Source organism: Oncorhynchus clarkii, chromosome 18 (genome assembly GCF_045791955.1).
Source record: "Oncorhynchus clarkii lewisi isolate Uvic-CL-2024 chromosome 18, UVic_Ocla_1.0, whole genome shotgun sequence".
NCBI classification, from domain to species: Eukaryota; Metazoa; Chordata; class Actinopteri; order Salmoniformes; family Salmonidae; genus Oncorhynchus; species Oncorhynchus clarkii.
The window spans coordinates 59,892,689-59,915,896 of record NC_092164.1 but is presented as its reverse complement, the minus strand read 5'-3'; the positions used below and the strand labels follow the sequence as shown (position 1 = coordinate 59,915,896).

At 43.1% G+C, this 23,208-nt stretch overlaps 1 protein-coding gene across 1 annotated transcript in view; it reads left to right on the top strand.

The window, feature by feature from the left end:
• Nucleotides 1-23,208, top strand: part of LOC139373797 (elongator complex protein 2-like) — a 64,670-nt gene that overhangs the window by 18,418 nt on the left and 23,044 nt on the right. The window contains exons 11-17 of the mRNA XM_071114800.1: nucleotides 5,675-5,806; nucleotides 6,991-7,140; nucleotides 13,193-13,384; nucleotides 13,755-13,824; nucleotides 13,926-14,024; nucleotides 17,050-17,107; nucleotides 22,195-22,267. Of these exons, the coding sequence (XP_070970901.1) occupies nucleotides 5,675-5,806; nucleotides 6,991-7,140; nucleotides 13,193-13,384; nucleotides 13,755-13,824; nucleotides 13,926-14,024; nucleotides 17,050-17,107; nucleotides 22,195-22,267 (774 nt within the window). The remainder of the gene's footprint in view (nucleotides 1-5,674; nucleotides 5,807-6,990; nucleotides 7,141-13,192; nucleotides 13,385-13,754; nucleotides 13,825-13,925; nucleotides 14,025-17,049; nucleotides 17,108-22,194; nucleotides 22,268-23,208) is intronic.

Sequence of the window (23,208 nt, the reverse complement as noted above, 5' to 3'; positions counted from 1 at the left end):
AGGACCTAGTTTTCCCTGGCCTATGCTACTGTCTCTGCTTGCTCTTTGGGGTCTAGATCGGTTCCTGTTTCGTATAAACCTGTGGATGGTCAAAGCATCCCTTTACTGTACCGTATGGCCTTCTCATTGGTTTCCAGAACAACATCCTTCAGTCCCTCTCCCTCCTTTCTCTTGAATGAAATATGCCTCCCCCCTCTTCTCTGTAGTTCTTGTTCTGTTCCTCCCCCTCTATCCGCCTGCCAGCGATAAGACCCCGCGTCGCACCTCACATCCATATTGTTTTCCTGCCTAACAAGACTGATGTCGTTTTTGTTGTGCCTCTGTGAATTTTGCATGATTCACGGCGGGGCTGTTGTGTGTGTAAAAAATCAATCGGGTTAATGTTGCATCGCTCTGTCCTCCCTCGTATCTCCTCGTCATCTATCCCCTGAATGGCTGGGGGAGATGGATCTCTTCTGGTCGTCTATCCCCTGAATGGCTGGGGAGATGGATCTCTCCTGGTCGTCTATTCCCTGAATGGCTGGGGGAGATGGATCTCTCCTGGTCATCTATCCCCTGAATAGCTGGGGGAGATGATCTCTCCTGGTCATTTATCACCTGAATGGCTGGGGGAGATGGATCTCTCCTGGTCATTTATCACCTGAATGGCTGGGGAGATGGATCTCTCCTGGTCATCTATCTATCCCCTGAATGGCTGGGGAGATGGATCTCTCCTGGTCGTCTATCCCCTGAATGGCTGGGGGAGATGGGTCTCTCCTCCTCGTTGTCTATCCCCTGAATGGCTGGGGTAGATTGGTGCCACTCAAGTGAAAGCGGACAGATTTATAGCAGTCGTTAGTTCCGCCTTATCGCAGCCTTAGGATCAACAGAAATTTGTCTTTGAAGGTCATTGATGGCTGAGCCTCTAGGAGGGAGAATAATGAAGTTGGCACTAAAAACCTCCCTGTCAAGCTGCTGCTAAGGCCCCCAGGTTACATGTATCATTACGCTACAAGGAGAAGAAATTTGTAGGCCTAATGTTTGGTGAATGTTATTCAAATTTCAACCCAAAATCCAACTTGAATAGAACTAAGAGTATACCTACTGCTGCTGCTACTACTACTACTGCTTCTGCTACTAATACCACTACTACTACTCTCTCTCTTTATCCCTTCCTTCTCTCTTTAGCCCCTTCTCACTCACTCAATTCAATGGTCTTTATTGGCATGGAAACCTATGTTAAGTAGGTCATATACAAAAGTGAAATAAACAATAAAAATGAACAGTAAACATTACACTCACAGAAATTCCAAAATAATCAAGACTTTAACAATGTCATTATGTGTTGTAACGATGTGCAAATAGTTAAAGTACAAAAGGGAAAATAAATATGGGTTGTATTTCCAATGGTGTTTGTTCTTCACTGGTTGCCCTTTTCTTGTGGCAACAGGTCACAAATCTTGCTGCTGTGATGGCATACTGGGATTTCACCCCGTCGATATGGGAGTTTATCAAAATCGGGTTTGTTTTCGAATTCTTTGTTTATCTCAGGGAAATATGTCTCTAATATGGTCATACATTTAACAGGAAATGCAGCTCAGTTTCCACCTCATTTTGTGGGCAGCCTTTCTTCTCTTGAGAGCCAGGTCTGCCTACGGCAGCATTTCTCAATAGCAAGGCTATGGTCACTGAGTCTGTACATAGTCAAAGCTTTCCTTAAGTTTGGGTCAGTCATAGTGGTCAGGAAATCCCAGTGTGCCATCACAGCAGAAATATTTGTGACCTGTTGCCACAAGAAAAGGGCAACAAGTGAAGAACAAACATCATTGAAAATTCTGCCACAGTGGTCAGGTATTCTGCCACAGTGTACTCTCTGTTTAGGGCCAAATAGCATTCTAGTTTGCTCTGTTTTTTGTTAATTATTTACGATGTGTCAACAAGTCATCCTCTCTCTCTCTATTTCTCTCTCTCGCGCGCTTCATCCTCTCTCTCTCTCTCGCGCGCTTCATCCTCTCTCTCTCTCTCTCTCGCGCTTCATCCCCTCTCTCGCTCGTGCTTCATCGCCTCTCTCTCTCTCTCTCTCTCTCTCTTGCTTCATCGTCTCGCTCTCTTGCTCTCTCGCTCTCGCTCTCTCTCTCGCGCGCGCTTCAGCCCCCCCCCTCTCTCTCTCTCTCTCTCTCTCTCTCCCTCTCTCTCTCTCGTGCTTCATCCCCCCTCTCTCTTTCTCGTGCTTCATCCCCTCTCTTTCTCTCTCTCTCTCGTGCCTCATCGTCTCTTTCTCTCTCTCTTGCTTCATCGTCTCTCTCTCGCTCTCTCTCTCTCGTGCTTCATCGCCTCTCTTTCTCTCTCTCTCTCGTGCTTCATCGTCTCTCTCTCTCTCTCGATTGGACTGGATCTCTTCCTTTGGGCCAGGTTTAGCTGATAGGGTTCTGTAAAAGGGAATGCTCTTTGTTCCGGTAGGTTGAGTGGTGTGACCTGATGAGCAGCTCAATCGGTATAGGACCCAGGCTTTCATGAACTCTTCATGAACAAAGACTTAGGCCTAGTTGGATATGACAATATTGCAAGGTTCTTGTACATGTTTTCTTCATGTGTTATACTCTCAGGAGCAAATATTGAGTTTGAGGTAGTTGACACCTTTTTAGTGTTATCTGTTTGTATTTCTCGTTGTTTCTTTAATGTTTACTAGTGTGGTAGATGTTGCTGAGTGAAAGTTATTTCTCTGTTGCACTTTAATCCTTCTGCAAATGGCCCTGGTTACACAGCCGACAAAAGTGTTTTTAATGTAGGCTGTCTTGTTATTTTGATTTAGGTTTTTAAAATGGTTTTCCCCTGGATATCACTGTCAGGAACTAGATCCGTACACGCGATGACTTCATTTGGATAACGTTTGCTTATTATGTCTTAATGTTATCACTCAATTATAATCCTCTTTTGCTCCACAATTCTCTCTGTCTGAAATATACTTGTTTTCCACTTAGGTCCTCTTCATTTAGTTATTGTTAATTGGAAAATTACTTCATTGGGAAATTGTCCAAATTGGGGGTCCGTATTAATAAAGCGTCCTTAGAGCAGGAGTCCTGATCTAGGATTAGTTTAACCTTTTATTGACAGGTCTGTTCCTAGATCAGCACTCTTTTTGAATATGGGTGCTGATGATAGACTTACGACACCTGTGAAAATAAAGTATTCTGTCTCTAGTTTATACACTGCACATTGAACTACCAGTACATAACTTCTCTCTATATAGATTTAATGAAATATAGATTTACATAAATGTACTGCAGCATTATTAAAGTGTGAAGCGGGTGGTTGTGATGTTGAAAGACCAGATTGTATTCTGTTCGCCGCAGGCCGATTTTTGTCAACGCGGATGGTTGGGTGGGCCAGAACATAATTCAAATCATTTGTACCCTGCAAATTGATCACAACTAAGCCCAAAAAGAGATGTATTTGAAAATAACATTCATTTCATAGCTTGATTACATCGAGACACAATCACATATGTTTATTCATGGGGATATTTATGAAAATGTTTAGCTGAATTCCTGGTGGTGATAGGCTTTTTTTTTTGACTAAAAACAAAAATCCGATTTAATTATTCTATTTTTTTACTAAATCACTGGCGGGGTCGCGTTTTGCCGACCCCTGATAGGTATTAGGATGCCATTTGAGACGTAACCTACTTGTATGGAGCAATTACATTCCCTGTTTAAAGGCTCTCCCACCCAAATCCAAGTCTAGTCTTAATGTGTTCTCGAGCCATGTGCTTTTTGGTGGCCATTTGTAATGTGATATGGAGCACTGGGACTGCTTTCATTATCGCATTAGAAGATACATGTATTCCCAAAACAACACCATTTATTTCCCTCTAATAATGAGTCTTCCAGCTTTGCATCATTTCATCTTCTGACTTGACTGCCTGATTTATTTGTCACCCACCCTTTGCGCTTGAATGGTGTTTGTTAAGGAGAGATGGTTGGATGGAGAAAGAGTGGACATATAAAGTGCCTTCAGAAAGTATTCGCAACCCTTGACTTTTTACATATTTTGTTGTTACAGCCTGAATTTAACATGGATTCAATTTAGTTTTTGTCCCTGACCTACACACTATACACCTTAATGTCTAAGTGGAATTATGTCTTTTGAAATTTTTACTAATTAACAAAAAATGAAAAGCACTCTCCATGTCTTGAGTCAAGAAGTATTCAACCCATTTGTTATGGCAAACCTAAATACATTCAGGAGTAAAAAAATTGTATGTACTTAACAAGATTTTTTAATGATGACCTAATCTCTGTTCCCCACTCATACCATTATCTGTAAGGTACCTCAGTCTAGCAGTGCATTTCAAACACCGATTCAACCACCAAGACCAGGGAGGTTTTCCACTGCCTCGCAAAGAAAGGCATCTATTGGTAGATGGGTAAAAAAAAAAAAAGCAGACATTGAATATCCCTACGAGCATGGTGAAGTTATTAATTATTAACTCGGTTGTCAAAGAGGAAGGAAACTGCTCAGGGATTTCAAAACAGTTAGGGGTTAATGGCTGTGATAGAACACTGATAATGGATCAACAACATTGTAGTTACTCCACAATACTAACCTAAGTGACATTGTAAAGGAAGCCTGTACAGAATTCAAATATTCCCAAACATCCTGTTTGCAACAAGGCACTGAAGTAAAACTGCTAAACATGTCAAAGCAATTTACTTTTTGTCCTGAATACAAAGTGTTATGTTTGGAGAAAATCCAATGCAACAGATTACTGAGTACCACTCTCCATTTTTTGAAGCATGGTGATGGCTGCATCATGTTATGGGTATGCTTGTAATCGTTAAGGACTGGGGAGTTTTTCAGGATAAAAAATAAATGGAATAGAGTTAAGCACAGGCAAAATCCTTGAGGAAAACATGTTTAAGTCTGCTTTCCACTAGACACTGGGAGATCAATTCACTTTTCAGCAGGACAATAACCTAAAACACAAGGCCAAATATGCACTGCAATTGCTTATCTAGAAGACAGTCAATGTTCTTGGGTGGCCGAGTTACTGTTCTTAATTCAGGCTGTAACACAAAATGTGGAATAAGTCAAGGGGTATGAATACTTTCTGAAGGCACTGTAAATCAGTGGACCATAGCTCTAATACCTAGGATTATCTATTAGTCGTTTCTTATTAGTACGGTCAGGAGGTTTGCCTGACTAGCCTCGAACTAGCTAGGTCCAGAGTTTTTAATGTCATAATTGGTGATGTAGTGGTAGAAAAAATAGGTGTGTAAACGCTGATCATCGGTCGAGGTGGATAAAGTAACGCTCCCTATACTTTTCCCAGAAAATGGGCCTAAATGGGGTTTACGTTTGTTTAACCTCTACTCCACCAATGGTCCTAATGTAATTTAACCTCTGCTGGTCCTAATGTCATTTAACCTCTACTACACCGCTGGTCCTAATGTCATTTAACCTCTACTACACTGCTGGTCCTAATGTCATTTAACCTCTTCTACACCGCTGGTCCTAATGTCATTTAACCTCCGCTGGTCCTAATGTCATTTAACCTCCGCTGGTCCTAATGTCATTTAACCTCCGCTGGTCCTAATGTCATTTAACCTCTACTACACCGCTGGTCCTAATGTCATTTATCCTCCGCTGGTCCCCTCCCTCTCTCGCCCCCCTCCCTCTCTCTCGCTCTCTCCAGGTGCGTGTAGGGGAGGTGGGGGGAAACACACTGGGTTTCTACGGTTGTCAGATGAGTCCAGACGGATCCATGATCCTGGCCCATGCCTTCCACGGAGCGCTGCATCTCTGGACCCAGAGCCACGGCAAAGAGGTGAGACTTCTATTCTATTTCATTATTCTACATCTCTGGCACCAGAACCACGACAAAGGTGAGAATTATGGGACAGTACAGCAGTGCAGTGCCAACGACACTTCACATAGCCCCCTGCTTGTGAAGATAGACTAATGATTCATCTGCACAGTAGTGGGTCTATCCCAAATGAGCGAGGGAGGGAGCGAGAGAGACTGTGCTAAGTGTAATTAAACTGACTAAAGACCCAGACTGCTGGAGTGTATGACTGGGAATCAGACCTGACTCTGAGTGGCTGACTACTCTGTTACCCTGGGAACCAGAACTGACTGAGTGGCTGACTACTCTGTTACCCTGGGAACCAGAACTGACTGAGTGGCTGACTACTCTGTTATACCTTTGTTGTTTCACACTGATCTGAGTCTAACTGAGCTGATCTGTTCTGGCCTGGTTCAACATGAAAGAAACACATCTGAGTCAACACAGTGTGATTGGGGTCGCCAGGATAGTGTGGAGAAGGTATCGGATCTGATTCCCAGTTACCTGGCTCAGCAGTGTGAAAAGGGCATGTCTGTGTGTGTGGTGTCCCAGGGAGAGGGGAGACCAGTGGTGGTGGTGGTATCTGGTCACTGACTCAATCTGTTTCTGTCTGAATTAATAAAGCAATTAACATCCCATCATGCTTAGGGTCATTATTTTGTCTACCATGACTGGAAGAGATCTCAGTGACTTTGAAAAAGAGCTCTCAAAGGAGCATCGGGGGTATAAAGGGTGTGTGTCTGTCACCCAATTCAACACTTATAGGAGAGACTGAAGTAGTGCCTGAGACAGCGTTTTCCACCAACATCAACAAAACACCAAATTATGTAATTTCTTGTGGAGGAATGGTGTCACATCCCTCCAATAGAGGTCCAGACACTTGTAGAATCTATGCCAATGCGCATTGAAGCTGTTGTGGTGGCTCGTGGTGGCCCAACACCCTATTAAGACACTTTATGTTGGTGTTTCCTTTATTTTGGCAGATACCTGTGGTCACTGACTCTCTGTTTCTGTCTGTTATGTCCCAGGGAGAGTGGAGACCAGGGGTGGTGATATCTGGTAGCTGACTCTCTGTTTCTGTCTGTTATGTCCCAGGGAGAGTGGAGACCAGGGGTGGTGATATCTGGTCACTGACTCTCTGTTTCTGTCTGTTTGTTATGTCCCAGGGAGAGTGGAGACCAGGGGTGGTGATATCTGGTCACTTCAACGCAGTTCAGGACCTGAGCTGGGACCCTGAGGGGGAATTCATCCTCAGTGTGGGGTCAGACCAGACCACCAGGCTACTAACACCCTGGAAGAGGATGGACCAAACACAGGTACATGTAACCTAGGGCTCTCCAATCCTCTTCCTGCAGAGCTACCCTCCTGTAGGTTTTTGCTCCTCAGTTGTAACTAACCTGATTCAGCTTAGCAACCAGCTAATTATTAAAATCAGGTGTGCTAGATTAGGGTTGGAGTGTCTCTGTCCCTGATGTAACCTATAAACCCCTTTCACTCCTATAGGCAGACTCAAGTATGCACTGAAGACACCTAAATACCACATAGACATCATGTTGATGCCCCCAAAGAGCTCCAATAATGAAACCATAATGCAATTCTAGAGAAAATACTTTTGTATGCAGTACTACATTTTTTAAATGCATTTTTATTTAACCTTTTATTTAACTATACCAGTCAGTTAAGAACAAAATCTTATTTTCAACGAAGGCCTACCGGGGAACAGTGAGTTCTTCAGGGGCAGAACAACATATTTTTACCTTGTCAGCTCGGGGATTTGATGCAGCAACCTTTTGGTTACTGGCCCAACGCTCTAACCACTAGGATCCCTGCCGTCTCTTTACTATGGTCTTTACCCAAATGTCTGGCTACATACTGTGGCCCTAAAACTCAAAAGTATCTTTTTTGCTCAGTGTTTTTCCCCTTTGTAAGGGCCAAATATCATCTACCGGTTTTGCATTTTTTTTAGTAAGACAGTGTTCTATTGTGTTTCATTTGACATTTACAGTAGCATTTTAACAGTTTGTGAAGATGAATTAGTTTTACTATTCCTTCATTTTCTAATGGAAGATGGAGTCAACAATTTGTTGTTTAGGTTTACACTGTAATGTGTCTGTCTGTCAGGAAAACCTTGTTAAGAGTGGCAAATGTGTTTCTCTATGTCTCGTATTCATGCACTTAACCACACTCTTCAAATGGCTTATTTCTTTCTGAGGTAATTTTTGAAGAGAATAGTGCGTTTTTAGAATGATTCCCAGAGTACCTATTGTGGGAATCCATTTCAAAGGATCACATAAACCCTTTTACTCTGAAATGAATACTTCTCTCAAAGTTATGCATATGTATTAAATGTTGCCATCATATTTCCTAACCCCTTCTCTGAACTCATCGCAACGTCACATCCTACACCAGGGATACATTCAGGTGTATTAAATGAAAATAACAAACAAGACACATGAAAGCTATAGGCAGCATCCCAAATATCACCACATCCCCAGTAATGACTATATAGTACACTACTACAATAGGGAATAGAGAGTTATTTGGGCTGCAGCCATAGGAGATCTCCTCCGACATATCCTCCACTATTTCTTCCCTCCTTTCCTCCCCACAGGCCACCTGGCATGAGATCTCAAACTCTAAAATTTTACCTCACGATCTCTTCAGTACCCCCCCCCCCCTTCGAGTAACACTCAACCATTACTTCCATGTTAATCGTCCCAGTCGTTTACTTGCCAAAAAGCTACACAGTTATGATCAATTAGCTGATATAGCAACTATTGAATCTGAAACAGGGGTATTACTATCAGAATTAATCCATCAAAGATTCTCCCACTTCTATAAAGAACTGTACACCTCTGATTGTAAATCCACACTAAGCCACACTCAGGCCTTTTCTAAAATATTCTCTCAACAGAGGAAGCCACCTTGCTGGGAGCCCGCTATTGCTTGGAATGATTACTACAGCTGTTCACAAGCGTTACATTGGGAGAACTGTGAACACATCACTAATTTCGTTTTTATAATAAAAAATTAATAAAAAGTAAGGATGCTACCCAGTGTTCTCACTATCGCCACGATCTTTGATGAACACGTATGTTAGTAATTTCCACAAAGTTGTTGTCATGTCTCGACTTACTTACCCAAATTGATCCATACGGACCAAAGTGGGTTTGTTAAAAAGCATTTATCCTTGGATAACCTCAGTTGGCTATTACATACCTTAGATCCATCAAAGTCCACTCTGGACCTCGAAGCCAGTTACACAGCTTTCTTTTTAATTGTTCCACTCTAATCGGGGACTGATTTAGACCTGGGACACCAGGTAGGTTAATTATCAGGTAGAACAGAAAACCAGTAGGCTCCGGACCTCGTTGGGTAATGGTTATAAAACCCATGCCTTAGATGCTTCATCAGAAACAACAGCTCCTTGGGCTATATTATCTCTCTGTGCAGAAAAAGCTTTTGATAGACTAGAATGGTCATATTTCTGGTCTGTCTTGGAACGTATGGGAATCGGCTCCAATTTCATTAATATGACAATCCCTCAGCCATCCCTACATGCCAATCCATCAGCCATAGTTATAACAGACAATATCTGCTCTGCTCTGTTCAGAATCACTAGAAGCAGCAGACAAGGCGATCCAATTTCGCCTCTGCTATTCTTATTATCCATGGAAGCTCTGGCCCAGTTCATTCGTCAATCGAAGGAAATAACACCAATTTCTCTCAAATCTATTGATCACTTCATCTCATTATACACAGATGATATTTGACTATATCTAGACAATGTACAGTATCTTCTGCCTGTTGTGATCACAATAATAGTGTGGTTTCAAATGTATATGGCAAGGTAAATCATCCTGGATAAAATGTATACATTCACAAAGAGGGAAAGACGTAGGAGGACTTTAAATTGTATTTCCAGATTCTAGCATTTCACCCAATCCTACATTGACATGATTCTTCTGCCCCCTGGCTGAGTATAGAGAGAAAGATGGTGTCTCCTATTGCCCTGGAAGAGGTGGTCTTCACTGATACAGTATATCCCTTAAACAATGTAAATTACACTTTGGTCCTATTATTACTCACACAATTTCTGTTTACTGCAAATTGAAAAACATTGTAACTGGGAATCAAAATGACATGACCATACTCCAATATTTCACAATAATACCTTGCCATCTGGAGGGCGGTCTTTTGCATCCAATAAGTCCAGATGTGGAATACGTAACCCTGCCGATATCTTGGACTGAAATAGTTTGAGAACTTTTCAAGATTTGAAAGATGCATACACATTACCAGTGTTAGCCATTTCTGTTATTTTCAGTAACACAAACTCCAAAGCAAATCAGGGAGAGAAGAATAGGTTTATTCAGAGAGGACAAATCAAGATGTTATGCTTGGAGTCAGATGTTCAGTTTCCTCCTGTCCTCAGCTTTTCCACACAGAACAAAGGACAGGGTGCCACTTATAACTCCCCACCCTAGCCTGGGGTTGACAAATCATAGGTCCTTGCCGGTTCAACTTGGCCAGTGGCCAAATAACAAGTATCCCACTCCAGACTCAATGTACAGACCAATGAAAACGTGGCCCACGTAACACACGTAGCTCTGAGTTCATGACTGACATCCCACAGATCCTAAACAGATGTTGAACTGAAAACCAACTCCTATTGATCGTTAATCCTAGCCCTCTCGTCCCCTGCGTTGTGCATTTTATCTTCCAAATATTAATACAACGGGCAACTCCTTTTTTTGATATTTTCAACTTAGGTCATCTATGCTGACCTATGGTGTCCCTTTGGAAACCCAACTACCAAAACATCCAATGATGGGATTTATAAAGAAATTATCTTGACTCCCGAAAGGACTGATCTCTATATAAACAACTTTTGGGAAGGTCATTCTGAGCTAGGCATTCAAAAAGTAGGATCTTGGTCACCTCCCTGACCAAGACCCTTCTCCCCTGATTGTTCAGTTTGGTCGGGCGGCCAGCTCTAGGAAGAGTCTTGGTGGTTCCAAACTTCTTCCATTTAAGAATGATGGAGGCCACTGTGTTCTTGGAGACCTTCAATGCTTCGGAAATGTTTTGGTGCCTTTCCCCAGATCTGTGCCTTGACACAATCCTGTCTAGGAGCTCTAGGGACGATTCCTTTTGACCTCAAGGCCTGGTTTTTGCTTTGACCTTATATAGATAGGTGTGTGCCTTTCCAAATCATATCCAATCAATTTAATTTACCACAGGTGGACTCAATCAAGTTGTAGAAACATCTCAAGGACGATCAATAGAAACACCTGAGCTCAATTTCAAGTCTCATAGCGAAGGTTCTGAATACTTATGTAAATAAGGTATTTTTGTTTTTAATACATTTATTAAAAAAATAAATAAATAAAAAAGTTTTCACTTAGTCATTATGAGGTATTGTGTTTAGTTCTGTTAAGTTCTAAATAAACAGAGGAAAAAACTCTTAGTACAGCTCAGTTTATTCACCCGCTAGGTCATACAGCTGGCCATGTTCTGTTATAATTTCCACCCGGCACAGCCAGAGGAGGACTGGCCACCCCTCATAGCCTGGTTCCTCTCTAGGTTTCTTCCTAGGTTTGGCCTTTCTAGGGGCCGTGCTTCTACACCTGCATTGCTTGCTGTTTGGGGTTTTAGGCTGGGTTTCTGTACAGCACTTTGAGATATCAGCTGATGTAAGAAGGGCTTTATAAATGCATTTGATTTGATATTCACACAAGCAGTGATATTGAACCCTTTCTCCTATGCTGAGCCCCTCCTTACACATCTGAACAGCCAATACACCTATATTGCTCTCCAGAACCTTAGTGATTTCTGTTCTTCCTCACTTCATCTGACCTGACCTTGGCCCAAATCCCTCACTCCTCCCCATAGGATTCCTGATTTCCAAAGATAACATATTCTGACAGAATGTAAACGTTCTACATTCCCCTCTCTCCCTCTGATATGGTTAAGGATATTTCATATTTTCAAGTTTTACAACTCAGAACCTGTCAGTTTGCTGAGGATTTTTAAAATATATTTCATCCATTTTAGAATAAGGCTGTAACGTTACAAAATGTGGAAACGGTGAAGGGATCTTAACGCTTTCCGAAGGCACTGTATATACAAAAAACAAGTATGTGAACACCCCTTCAAATTAGTGCATTTGGCTATTTCAGCCACATGTATGAAATCAAGCACACAGTCCTACAATCTCCATAGACAAACATTGGCAGTAGAATGATGAATTATGATTCATGCTTCACGATCTGGATGAAGGACGTATCTGGGTTGAGCGAATGCCAGGAGAACGCTACCTGCCCGAATGCATAGTGCCAACTGTAAAGTTTTGTAGAGGAGGAATAATGTTCTGGAGCCGTTTTTCATGGTTTTCGAATCAAATTGTATTAGTCACATGCGCCGAATACAACAGGTGTAGTAGACCTTACCGTGAAATGCTTACTGCCAAGCCCCTAACCAACAATACAGTTTAAAAAATATGAATAAGAAATTAAAGTAACAAGTAATTAAACAGCAGCAGTAAAATAACAATAGTGAGACTATATACAGGGGGTACCAGTACAGAGTCAATGTACAGGGGGCACCGGTTAGTCGAGGTAATTGAGGTAATATGTACATGTGGAGTTATTAAAGTGACTATACATATATAATAACAGAGAGTAGCAGCGGTGTAAAAGAGGGGGTGGGGGGGGGGGGGGCAATGCAAATAGTCTGGGTAGCCATTTGATTAGATGTTCAGGAGTCTTATGGCTTGGCCACTTAGTTCTAGTGAAGGATACATCTTAACGCTACAGCATACAATTACATATTTTAGACGATTCTGTCCTTCCAACTTTGCGGCAACAGTTTGGGGAAAGCTCTTTCCTGTTTCAGCATGACCATGTCCCCGTTCACAAAGTGAGGTCCATACAGAAATGGTTTGTCGAGATCAGTGTGGAAGAACTTGACTGGCCTCCACAGAGCCCTGATCTCAACCCCATCGAACACCTTTGGGATTAATTGGAACGCCGACTACGAGCCAGGACTAATCGCCCAACATCAGTGCCCGACCTCACTTATACACTTGTGACTGAATGGAAGCAAGTACCCGCAGCAATGTTCCAACATCTAGTGGAAAGCCTTCCAAGAAGAGTGGAGGCTGTTATAGCAGCAAAGGGGGAACCAACTCCATATTAATGCCCATGATTTTGGAATAAGATGTTAGACGAGCAGGAGTCCACATACTTTTGGTCATGTAGTGTATCTCTTTCCCCTTCCCACAGCCCACCTGGAACGAGATCGCTAACTGTATCTCAGTATGTCTTCAGTAGCTCTTCCCCTCTGTCCCCTGTGTCTTAACTACAGCCTACCTGGCACGAGATCTCTCGCCCCCAGATCCACGGCTATGACATGCAGTGTCTGGCCATGGTGGGCCGCTTCCAGTACGTCTCCGGGGCCGACGAGAAGGTCCTCCGGGTGTTCCGCGCCCCCCGCAACTTTGTGGAGAACTTTGCAAACATCTCTGGCACGCCTCTGGCGAAACTGCTGGCCTCCAGTGTGAGTAGTAGTTCCTAAATCCTGCTTTGCTGTTGGTCGAAGTACCAACATTCTGTTTTGTTATTGTTTGAGCAGTGTGTCAATCAACGCCAGTTGCTTCCTACATCACCCCCAATGGCTACTGTTGGCCTCAATCTCAATTCGTCCTTCCATGATTCATCGCATCCTATGTCTATGCCTCCCCATCAACCATATTGGAGAAGATCCCTCCCCTCGGGCCTTCTTCTCCAATGCATTTTGAGAAGTAGGCAAGGGAAAAGGATGTGAGGACTCGAGGTGAAATGAACTGGGAAAGAGCCTAGAACTTTGAAATTCCCCTTTGACCCCTCTCCCCTGTATGTGTGTGGGTATGTCTGTTTCTCTTTCCCAGGACACTGTAGATCAACCAGAAGGGGCCAGTACCCCTGCCCTAGGTCTCTCCAACAAGGCTGTGTTTCAAGGTACGGCTCCAAGTCCATCCTAAACTTGGTCTATCTGCACATAACCGTCAATGTCTCGTTACATCTGGCTGATTTTGATAGTTTCTTCTTTTGATTGACAGGTGATCTTACTCCCAAGACCAATGAAGAGGAGGGAACCGGGTTCAACAGTGTTTCTGACCAATACCAAGAGTCCTACTTCCACCCGCTCACCCTTAATGGTATTGTATACTGAAAACTTACCATTCCTATTACAATATTAGACCCATTTAACAGCCGCATCTGTCTGAGGCATGGCTCCCACAATACATAATACCTACATAAACCTTAATACTGTTTTTTATTGGGATGGGATAAACGTCCTTTCTACACGGCCTCAGTCAGTGCAGCCCATCTCTCCTTCACTCTCTCCATATTTCTGTTTATTCCTTTAAGGGACAATGATATCCAGCCTTCTTGACTGACTATTTATTAGATGCCTCTGCTCTGTTCTATTTTGTTCTGCTCTGTTCTATTTTGTTCTGCTCTGTTCTTTAATGCTCTGCTCTATTCTGCTCTATTCTTTAATGCTCTGTTCTGCTCTTCTTTAATGCTCTGTTCTGCTCTGTTCTTTAATGCTCTGTTCTGTTCTATTATTTAATGCTCTGCTCTGTTCTGCTCTTCTTTAATGTTCTGCTCTGTTCTGCTCTTCTTTAATGCTCTGTTCTGTTCTGCTCTTCTTTAATGCTCTGCTCTATTCTGCTCTATTCTTTAATGCTCTGTTCTGTTCTGCTCTTCTTTAATGCTCTGTTCTGCTCTTCTTTAATGCTCTGTTCTGCTCTTCTTTAATGCTCTGTTCTGCTCTGTTCTTTAATGCTCTGTTCTGTTCTATTATTTAATGCTCTGCTCTGTTCTGCTCTTCTTTAATGTTCTGCTCTGTTCTGCTCTTCTTTAATGCTCTGTTCTGTTCTGCTCTTCTTTAATGCTCTGCTCTATTCTGCTCTATTCTTTAATGCTCTGCTCTGTTCTGCTCTTCTTTAATGCTCTGTTCTGCTCTTCTTTAATGCTCTGTTCTGCTCTTCTTTAATGCTCTGTTCTGCTCTTCTTTAATGCTCTGTTCTGCTCTGTTCTTTAATGCTCTGTTCTGCTCTTCTTTAATGCTCTGTTCTGCTCTGTTCTTTAATGCTCTGTTCTGTTCTGCTCTTCTTTAATGCTCTGCTCTGTTCTGCTCTTCTTTAATGCTCTGTTCTGTTCTATTATTTAATGCTCTGCTCTGTTCTGCTCTTCTTTAATGCTCTGCTCTGTTCTGCTCTTCTTTAATGCTCTGTTCTGTTCTATTATTTAATGCTCTGCTCTGTTCTGCTCTTCTTTAATGCTCTGCTCTGTTCTTCTTTAATGCTCTGCTCTGTTCTGCTCTTCTTTAATGTTCTGCTCTGTTCTTTAATGCTCTGTTCTTTAATGCTCTGCTCTGCTCTGTTCTGCTCTGTTCTGCTCTGTTCTTTAATGCTCTGTTCTGCTCTGCTCTGTTCTGCTCTTTTCTACTCTGCACTGTTCTGCTCTGCTATGCTCTGTTCTCCATGCCTGCATTCTAGAAGAGCGGGATGAATCGGAGCACCTGGAGACATGTAATTACTAAATAAGGATGAGAAGCAGCGCAGGAAGAGAAGGGTGGTGGGATGAGGGCGAGGGGAGTGGGAGTGAGAAAGAGATGGAGAGCGAGACTGGGGGGGGGGGGGCGAGCGAGACTTGGGGGGGAGTGAGACTGGGGGAGAGAGCGAGAGTGTAAAGAGGGAAGGAGGGTTAGCGAGAGGAAGATGAGAGACAGATCTAATTGTATTTGTCACATGATTTGTAAACAACAGGTGTAGACTAACAGTGAAGTGCTTACTTACGGACCCTTCCCAACAATGCAGAGAGAAAAAAAGAAGGAAAATAAGAGAAAAAAATAACAGGAGGAATAAATCCACAATGAAAGAGAATCAAGGGATGGGGAGCTTTGGGTGCCTTGCCTCTAGTCAAACACTGTCATGCGTTGTCATTCATTGTGATTGTAAAAATCTCCTTATAGTCTTGAGATCATCATTACAATGACGTCTTATAGGATTACAGATTTAGGATATTAATGACTCGTTTGTGTGTGTGTGTGCGCAGAGCGAAGTTAGAATATCGATGACTAGGCTACAGGGCTATGTGTGTCTGCATGTACAGTTAGTGCTACAGGGAGAGGGAAATGAGGTGGACGGAATAATGAGTCGTTAACAGAATAATGAGTTTACACAATAATGAGTTGTCAACACAATAGTGAGTTGTCAACAGAATAATCAGTTAACAGAGTAATGCCATGTCTCTGATTAACTACTAGAGAGGATTAAGGGAAGGAACCATTTGGGAGAAACAGGAAGCCAGGGACAAATAACAACGAGAGGGAACGAGGCTTTACATGTCATGTGTAATGAAGGAGAGTAAGGGTTGTGTAAGTTTACGCGTCCCAAATGGCACCATATTCCTTACATAGTGCATTACTTTTGACCAATGTCCATAGGGAATAGGGTGCCATTTGGGATACACACTGTGTCTGCAGGAGTAGATAGTGACGTTGTCTTGGCATGGGTGGAGAATGAGAGAAGGGGTACATTTGATTCTCATTTCGCAGCACCCCTCAAAGCTAACAGCCGTTGAAAATTGGGAGATAAAGAGTCGTTGTTACAAAATGGCTTTTCAGAAATAGCAAACTGAGGGTTAGGTATTGGAGCTAAATGCTAACGATGAGCGCTGTGAAGAATCCGAGAGAGAACATTGTCTTGAGGCGGTCAATTCTGTTCTTCATTCTGTTTCGTGTCTCCAGTGTGTCTCTTCTTTAATGCTCTCCCTCTTGTCCCTCTCTCCCTCCCTCCCTCTCTCCCTCCCTCTTGTCACTCCCTCTCTCCCTCACTCCCTCTCTCCCTCTCTCTCTCCCTCTCTCCCTCCCTCTTGTCACTCCCTCTCTCCCTCTCTCCCTGTCGCCCTCTCTCCCTCTCTCCCTCTCTCCCTCTTGTCCCTCTTGTCCCTCTCTCCCTCTCTGCTTAACATTAGGGTTTGTTTCACAAGAAAATCATAAATGCCATTGACGTAGATACAATCTCCACATAGATACAATCTTAATTTTAGTCAATTGGAAAATGGTTCCCATTAGGGTGAATGCTGAATATGTTAAATACAGTAGTTATGTAATTATTTTGAAATTGACTTTCTTTGTAATTTTGTGTGTGTGTGTGTGTGTGTCCACAGAGCCACCGCCAGAGGACCACCTCCTTCAAAATACACTATGGCCTGAGGTCCAAAAACTGTTAGTGTCCCATGATCATTCTAACAGTCCTTTCATTCCATCTTCACACATACACGCACACACACACTTTCGGTCTCAATGGCTATATTTACACAGGCATCCCAATTCTAATCTTTTTCCACTAATTGGTATTTTGACCAATCAGATCAGCTGTTTTGCCAAATATCAGAATTGGGCTGCATGTGTAAAGGCAGCTAATGTTACAGTACCACTTTTGCACACACTTCATCAACTACAGAATCAGATGGGGACTTTGTCAGGAAAGGTTTCAGCTCTGTTTCCTGCTTTCTAGGAATGTACACAAGGCATCTATGATTTCAACCTTTAGTGTGCAGCATCCATTTTCCATGCGACACGATATTTCAACGCATTTCTCATATTTATAGACAAATAACTGGTTATGGTTTGTTTCGCCTCCTGTGAGGATTAATGGGTCTGAAAATATTTCTAAACCCCGTTCAGAGCCAGCCAGCCAAAGACCTCCCACCAATCAGAATGCAGATTTCCCCATGAGCCTCTTCTCTGCCCAGGAGAATATATCACCTCCATTTGTTGCCAATGTTAAATCTATTTACCAGTCAGTCCTGCATTAACATGACATACAGCTGTGACATTTACTGCAAGTACTGTCATTGTGTTTTTGAATAGCACTTTTCTTACTCCCATTTGGCAAGGAATGCATTGTATAATTGAACGCGTAATAGCAACATTAAAATTTATGTGGCGTCATATTTTTGATTCTGTGGTAGGGTTTCTATTCTGAGTATATTTCTGAATATGAAATGTTTAGAAGGTTTGGTAGGTTGAGAGGATGAGATGTTTCTGCGCTCTTGTGTGCGTGTGCCCTGCAGTCTGCTGTTCTGGAGTCCCGTACGTCACTGTTTAATTCCACAGTCTAGCTCTAGCGTGCTTTACCAGTAAGGTATCATCTGTGTCTTCTTAACCTTTGCAGCCTGTGTGAGTAGAATCTACATAATTCCAGCTAGAAAACCTTCAGCTCTCTGGCTGAGTCCCAAATGTCACCCTAGTCCCTACAGGTTGCCATGGCGCCGACAGAGATGGCCGCCTCGCTTCGTGTTCCTAGGAAACTATGCAGTTTTTTGTTTTTTTACGTGTTATTTCTTACATTAGTACCCCAGGTCATCTTAGGTTTCATTACATACAGTCGAGAAGAGCTACTGAATATAAGATCAGCGTCAACTCACCATCAGTACAACCAAGAATATGATTTTCGCGAAGCGGATTCTGTGTTCTGCCTTTCAACCAGGACAACGGAATGGATCCCAGCCGGCAACCCAAAAAAACGACTCCGTAAAAGAGGGAAACGAGGCGGTCTTCTGGTCAGACTCCGGAGACGGGCACATCGTGCACAACTCCCTAGCATTCTTCTCGCCAATGTCCAGTCTCTTGACAACAAGGTTGATGAAATCCGAGCAAGGGTAGCATTCCAGAGGGACATCAGAGTCTGTAACGTTCTTTGCTTCACGGAAACATGGCTCACTGGAGAGACACTATCGGAGGCGGTGCAGCCAGCGGGTTTCTCCACGCATCGCGCTGACAGAAACAAACATCTTTCTGGTAAGAAGAGGGGCGAGGGCGTATGCCTTATGGCTAACGAGACGTGGTGTGATCACAGAAACATACAGGAACTCAAATCCTTCTGTTCACCTGATTTAGAATTCCTCACAATCAAATGTCGACCGCATTATCTACCAAGGGAATTCTCTTCGATTATAATCACAGCCGTATATATTCCCCCCCAAGCAGACACATCGATGGCTCTGAACAAACTTTATTTGACTCTTTGCAAACTGGAATCCATACATCCTGAGGCTGCATTCATTGTAGCTGGGGATTTTAACAAGGCTAGTCTGAAAACAAGACTCCCTAAATTGTATCAGTATATCGATTGCGCAACCAGGGCTGGAAAAACCTTGGATCATTGAGTAAAACATTTAAACGTGTTAACCCTCGCAAGGCTGCAGGCCCAGATGGCATCCCCAGCCGCGCCCTCAGAGCATGCGCAGACCAGCTGGCCGGTGTGTTTACGGACATATTCAATCAATCCCTATACCAGTCTGCTGTTCCCACATGCTTCAAGAGGGCCACCATTGTTCCTGTTCCCAAGAAAGCTAAGGTAACTGAGCTAAACGACTACTGCCCCGTAGCACTCTCTTCTGTCATCATGAAGTGCTTTGAGAGACTAGTCAAGGACAATATCACCTCCACCCTACCTGACACCCTAGACCCACTCCAATTTGCTTACCGCCCAAATAGGTCCGCAGACGATCTCAACCACACTGCACACTGCCCTAACCCATCTGGACAAGAGGAATACCTATGTGAGAATGCTGTTCATCGACTACAGCTCGGCATTCAACACCATAGTACCCTCCAAGCTCGTCATCAAGCTCGAGACCCTGGGTCTCGACCCCGCCCTGTGCAACTGGGTACTGGACTTCCTGACGGGCCGCCCCCAGGTGGTGAGGGTAGGCAACAACATCTCCACCCCGCTGATCCTCAACACTGGGGCCCCACAGGGGTGCGTTCTGAGCCCTCTCCTGTACTCCCTGTTCACCCACGACTGCGTGGCCACGCACGCCTCCAACTCAATCATCAAGTTTGCGGACGACACAACTGTGGTAGGCTTGATTACCAACAACAACGAGACGGCCTACAGGGAGGAGGTGAGGGCCCTCGGAGTGTGGTGTCAGGAAAATCCACTAACATTGAGTGGCTGCTGCCAACACACTGACTCAACTCCAGCCACTTTAATAATGGGAATTGATGGGAAATTATGTAAAATATATCTCTAGCCACTTTAAACAATGCTACCTAATATAATGTTTACATACCCTACATTATTAATCTCATATGTATATACTGTACTCTATATCATCTACTGCATCTTTATGTAATACATGTATCACTAGCCACTTTAACTATGCCACTTTGTTTACATACTCATCTCATATGTATATACTGTACTCAATACCATCTACTGTATCTTGCCTATGCTGCTCTGTACCATCACTCATCCATATATCTTTATGTACATATTCTTTATCCCCTTACACTGTGTATAAGACAGTAGTTTTGGAATTTTAGTTAGATTACTTGTTGGTTATTACTGCATTGTCGGAACTAGAAGCACAAGCATTTCGCTACACTCGCATTAACATCTGCTAACCATGTGTATGTGACAAATAAAATTTGATTTGATTTGATTTACAGTTGAAGTCGGAAGTTTACATACACTTAGGTTGGAGTCATTAAAACTTGTTTTTTCAACAACTCCACAAATTTCTTGTTAACAACCTATAGTTTTGTCAAGTCAGTTAGGACATCTACTTTGTGCATGACACAAGTCATTTTTCCAACAATTGTTTACAGACAGATTATTTCACTGTATCACAATTCCAGTGGATCAGAAGTTTACATACACTAAGTTGACTGTCTTTAAACAGCTTGGAAAATTCCAGAAAATGGTGTCATGGCTTCAGAAGCTTCTGATAGGTTAATTTACATCATTTGAGTCAATTGGAGGTGTACCTGTGGATGTATTTCAAGGCCTACCTTCAAACTCAGTGCCTCTTGACATCATGGGAACATCAAAAAAAATCAGCCAAGACCTGAGAAGAAAATTTTAGAGCTCCACAAGTCTGGTTCATCCTTGGGAGCAATTTCCAAATGCCTGAAGGTACCACATTCATCTGTAGAAACAACAGTACGCAAGTATAAACACCATGGAACCACGCAGCCGTCATACCGTTCAGGAAGGAGACGCGTTCTGTCTCCTAGAGATTAACGTACTTTGGTGCGAAAAGTACAAATCAATCCCAGAACAACAGCAAAGGACCTTGTGAAGATGCTGAAGGAAACAGGTACAAAAGTATCTATATCCACAGTAAAACGAGTCCTATATGGACATAACCTGAAATGCAGCTCAGTAAGGAAGAAGCCACTGCTCCAAAACCGCCATTAAAAAGCCAGACTACAGTTTGCAACTGCACATGGGGACAAAGATCATACTTGCTGGAGAAATGTCCTCTGATCTGATGAAACAAAAATAGAACTGTTTGACCATAATGACCATCGTTATGTTTGGTGGAAAAAGGGGGAGGCTTGCAAGCCGGAGAACACCATCCCAACCGTGAAGCACGGGTGGCAGCATCATGTTGTGGGGGTGCTTTGCTGCAGGAGGACTGGTGCCCTTCACCAAATAGATGGCATCATGAGGCTGGAAAATTATGTGGATATATTGAAGCAACATCTCAAGACATCAGTCAGGAAGTTAAAGCTTGGTCGCAAATGGGTCTTCCAAATGGACAATGACCCCAAGCATACTTCCAAAGTTTTGGGCAGAACTGAAAAAGCGTGTGCGAGCAAGGAGGCCTACAAACCTTACTCAGTTACACCAGCTGTCAGGACGAATGGGCCAAAATTCACCCAACTTATTGTGGGAAGCTTGTGGAAGGCCACCCGAAACGTTTGACCAAAGTTAAACAATTTTTAAGCAATGCTACCAAATACTGAAATACTAATTGAGTGTATGTAAACTTCTGACCCACTGGGAATGTGATGAAAAAAATAAAAGCTGAAATAAATCATTCTCTCTGCTATTATTCAGACATTTCACATTCTTAAAATAAAGGGGTGATCCTAACTGACCTAAGAAAATGAATTTTTACCAGGATTAAATGTCAGGAATTGTGAAAAAAGAGTTTAAATGACTTTGGCTCAGGTGTATGTAAACTTCCGACTTCAACTGTATATAGTCCACTATCTTTGACCAGAGCCCTGTGCACTAATAGGGAATTGTGGGCCATTTGGGACGTAGTCGCTCTGTTTCAAATGCCCCTGTTTAGAGCCTGGCAGCTCTGACACCAGAAGCGTGATTCTAAGATGCGCCATTTTAAAGCTTTCAGGAGGATTGTTTGTGCTTCAAGTTTGACCACTTGTCTTTTATCACAGTCTTATCTGGTGACTAAGCTCTCATCACTCCTCTTCGCTCCCTCCCCTCTGCTCTCTCGCTCGCTCTCTCTCTCCTTCTCTCTATCCTTCTCTCTCCTTCCCTCTCTCTCCAGGTATGGACATGGCTTTGAGATGTTCTGTCTGGCGTCTGACAGTGGGAGGACGGTGGTGGCTTCGGCATGTAAGGTAGTGTGACAAGTTGGAGGTCAAATGCCAAACGTCGATCTGTGACTGTAGCAAAGCACATTGTACTTTATTAGCAGGGGTTGGAACTGGATCCGGGAACCTAACTGAAAACCATAAATTGTTTTAACAAATAGAGGAATCAGAACCGGGAACGAAAGTGATCTATACTGTTCCGGAACATTTAATTTAAAAGCATGGGAGCCGGTTAATAACGTTTTTTTATTTGTTTATGTTCCTGGCATCTACTGTAGGCTACTGACGTTACGGGTCTACTGTAGGCTACTGACGTTGCGGGTCTACTGTAGGCTACTGACGTTGCGGGTCTACTGTAGGCTACTGACGTTGCGGGTCTACTGTAGGCTACTGACGTTGCGGGTCTACTGTAGGCTACTGACGTTGCGGGTCTACTGTAGGCTACTGACGTTGCGGGTCTACTGTAGGCTACTGACGTTGCGGGACTACTGTAGGCTACTGACGTTGCGGGTCTACTGTAGGCTACTGACGTTGCGGGTCTACTGTAGGCTACTGACGTTGCGGGTCTACTGTAGGCTACTGACGTTGCGGGTCTACTGTAGGCTACTGACGTTGCGGGTCTACTGTAGGCTACTGACATGTATTAACTACAAAAACGTAAAATGTGTTTTTATTTAAAGTTCTGGTGCTGCTCTACACACACTAGCTAGCTCTGGTCCAACCAATGTTAAGCCAACCCCCGAAATCACAGATTTATCCTCTCTTCTTCATCTAGGGTATTGAATCTACCTACTTCAATTGCCAGAGACAGTATCCCTGTTCTCAACTGAGCGCACAAGGATCTTTTTTGATTTCTTGTTAGTTGACAGTGATATATCAGTTGAAGGGTTTTTACCAAAGTTTATCTTGTGTTTGATCATGTTGATATTGCATGATAACTTATTTGTAAATATGTGTTGTAGATCCTA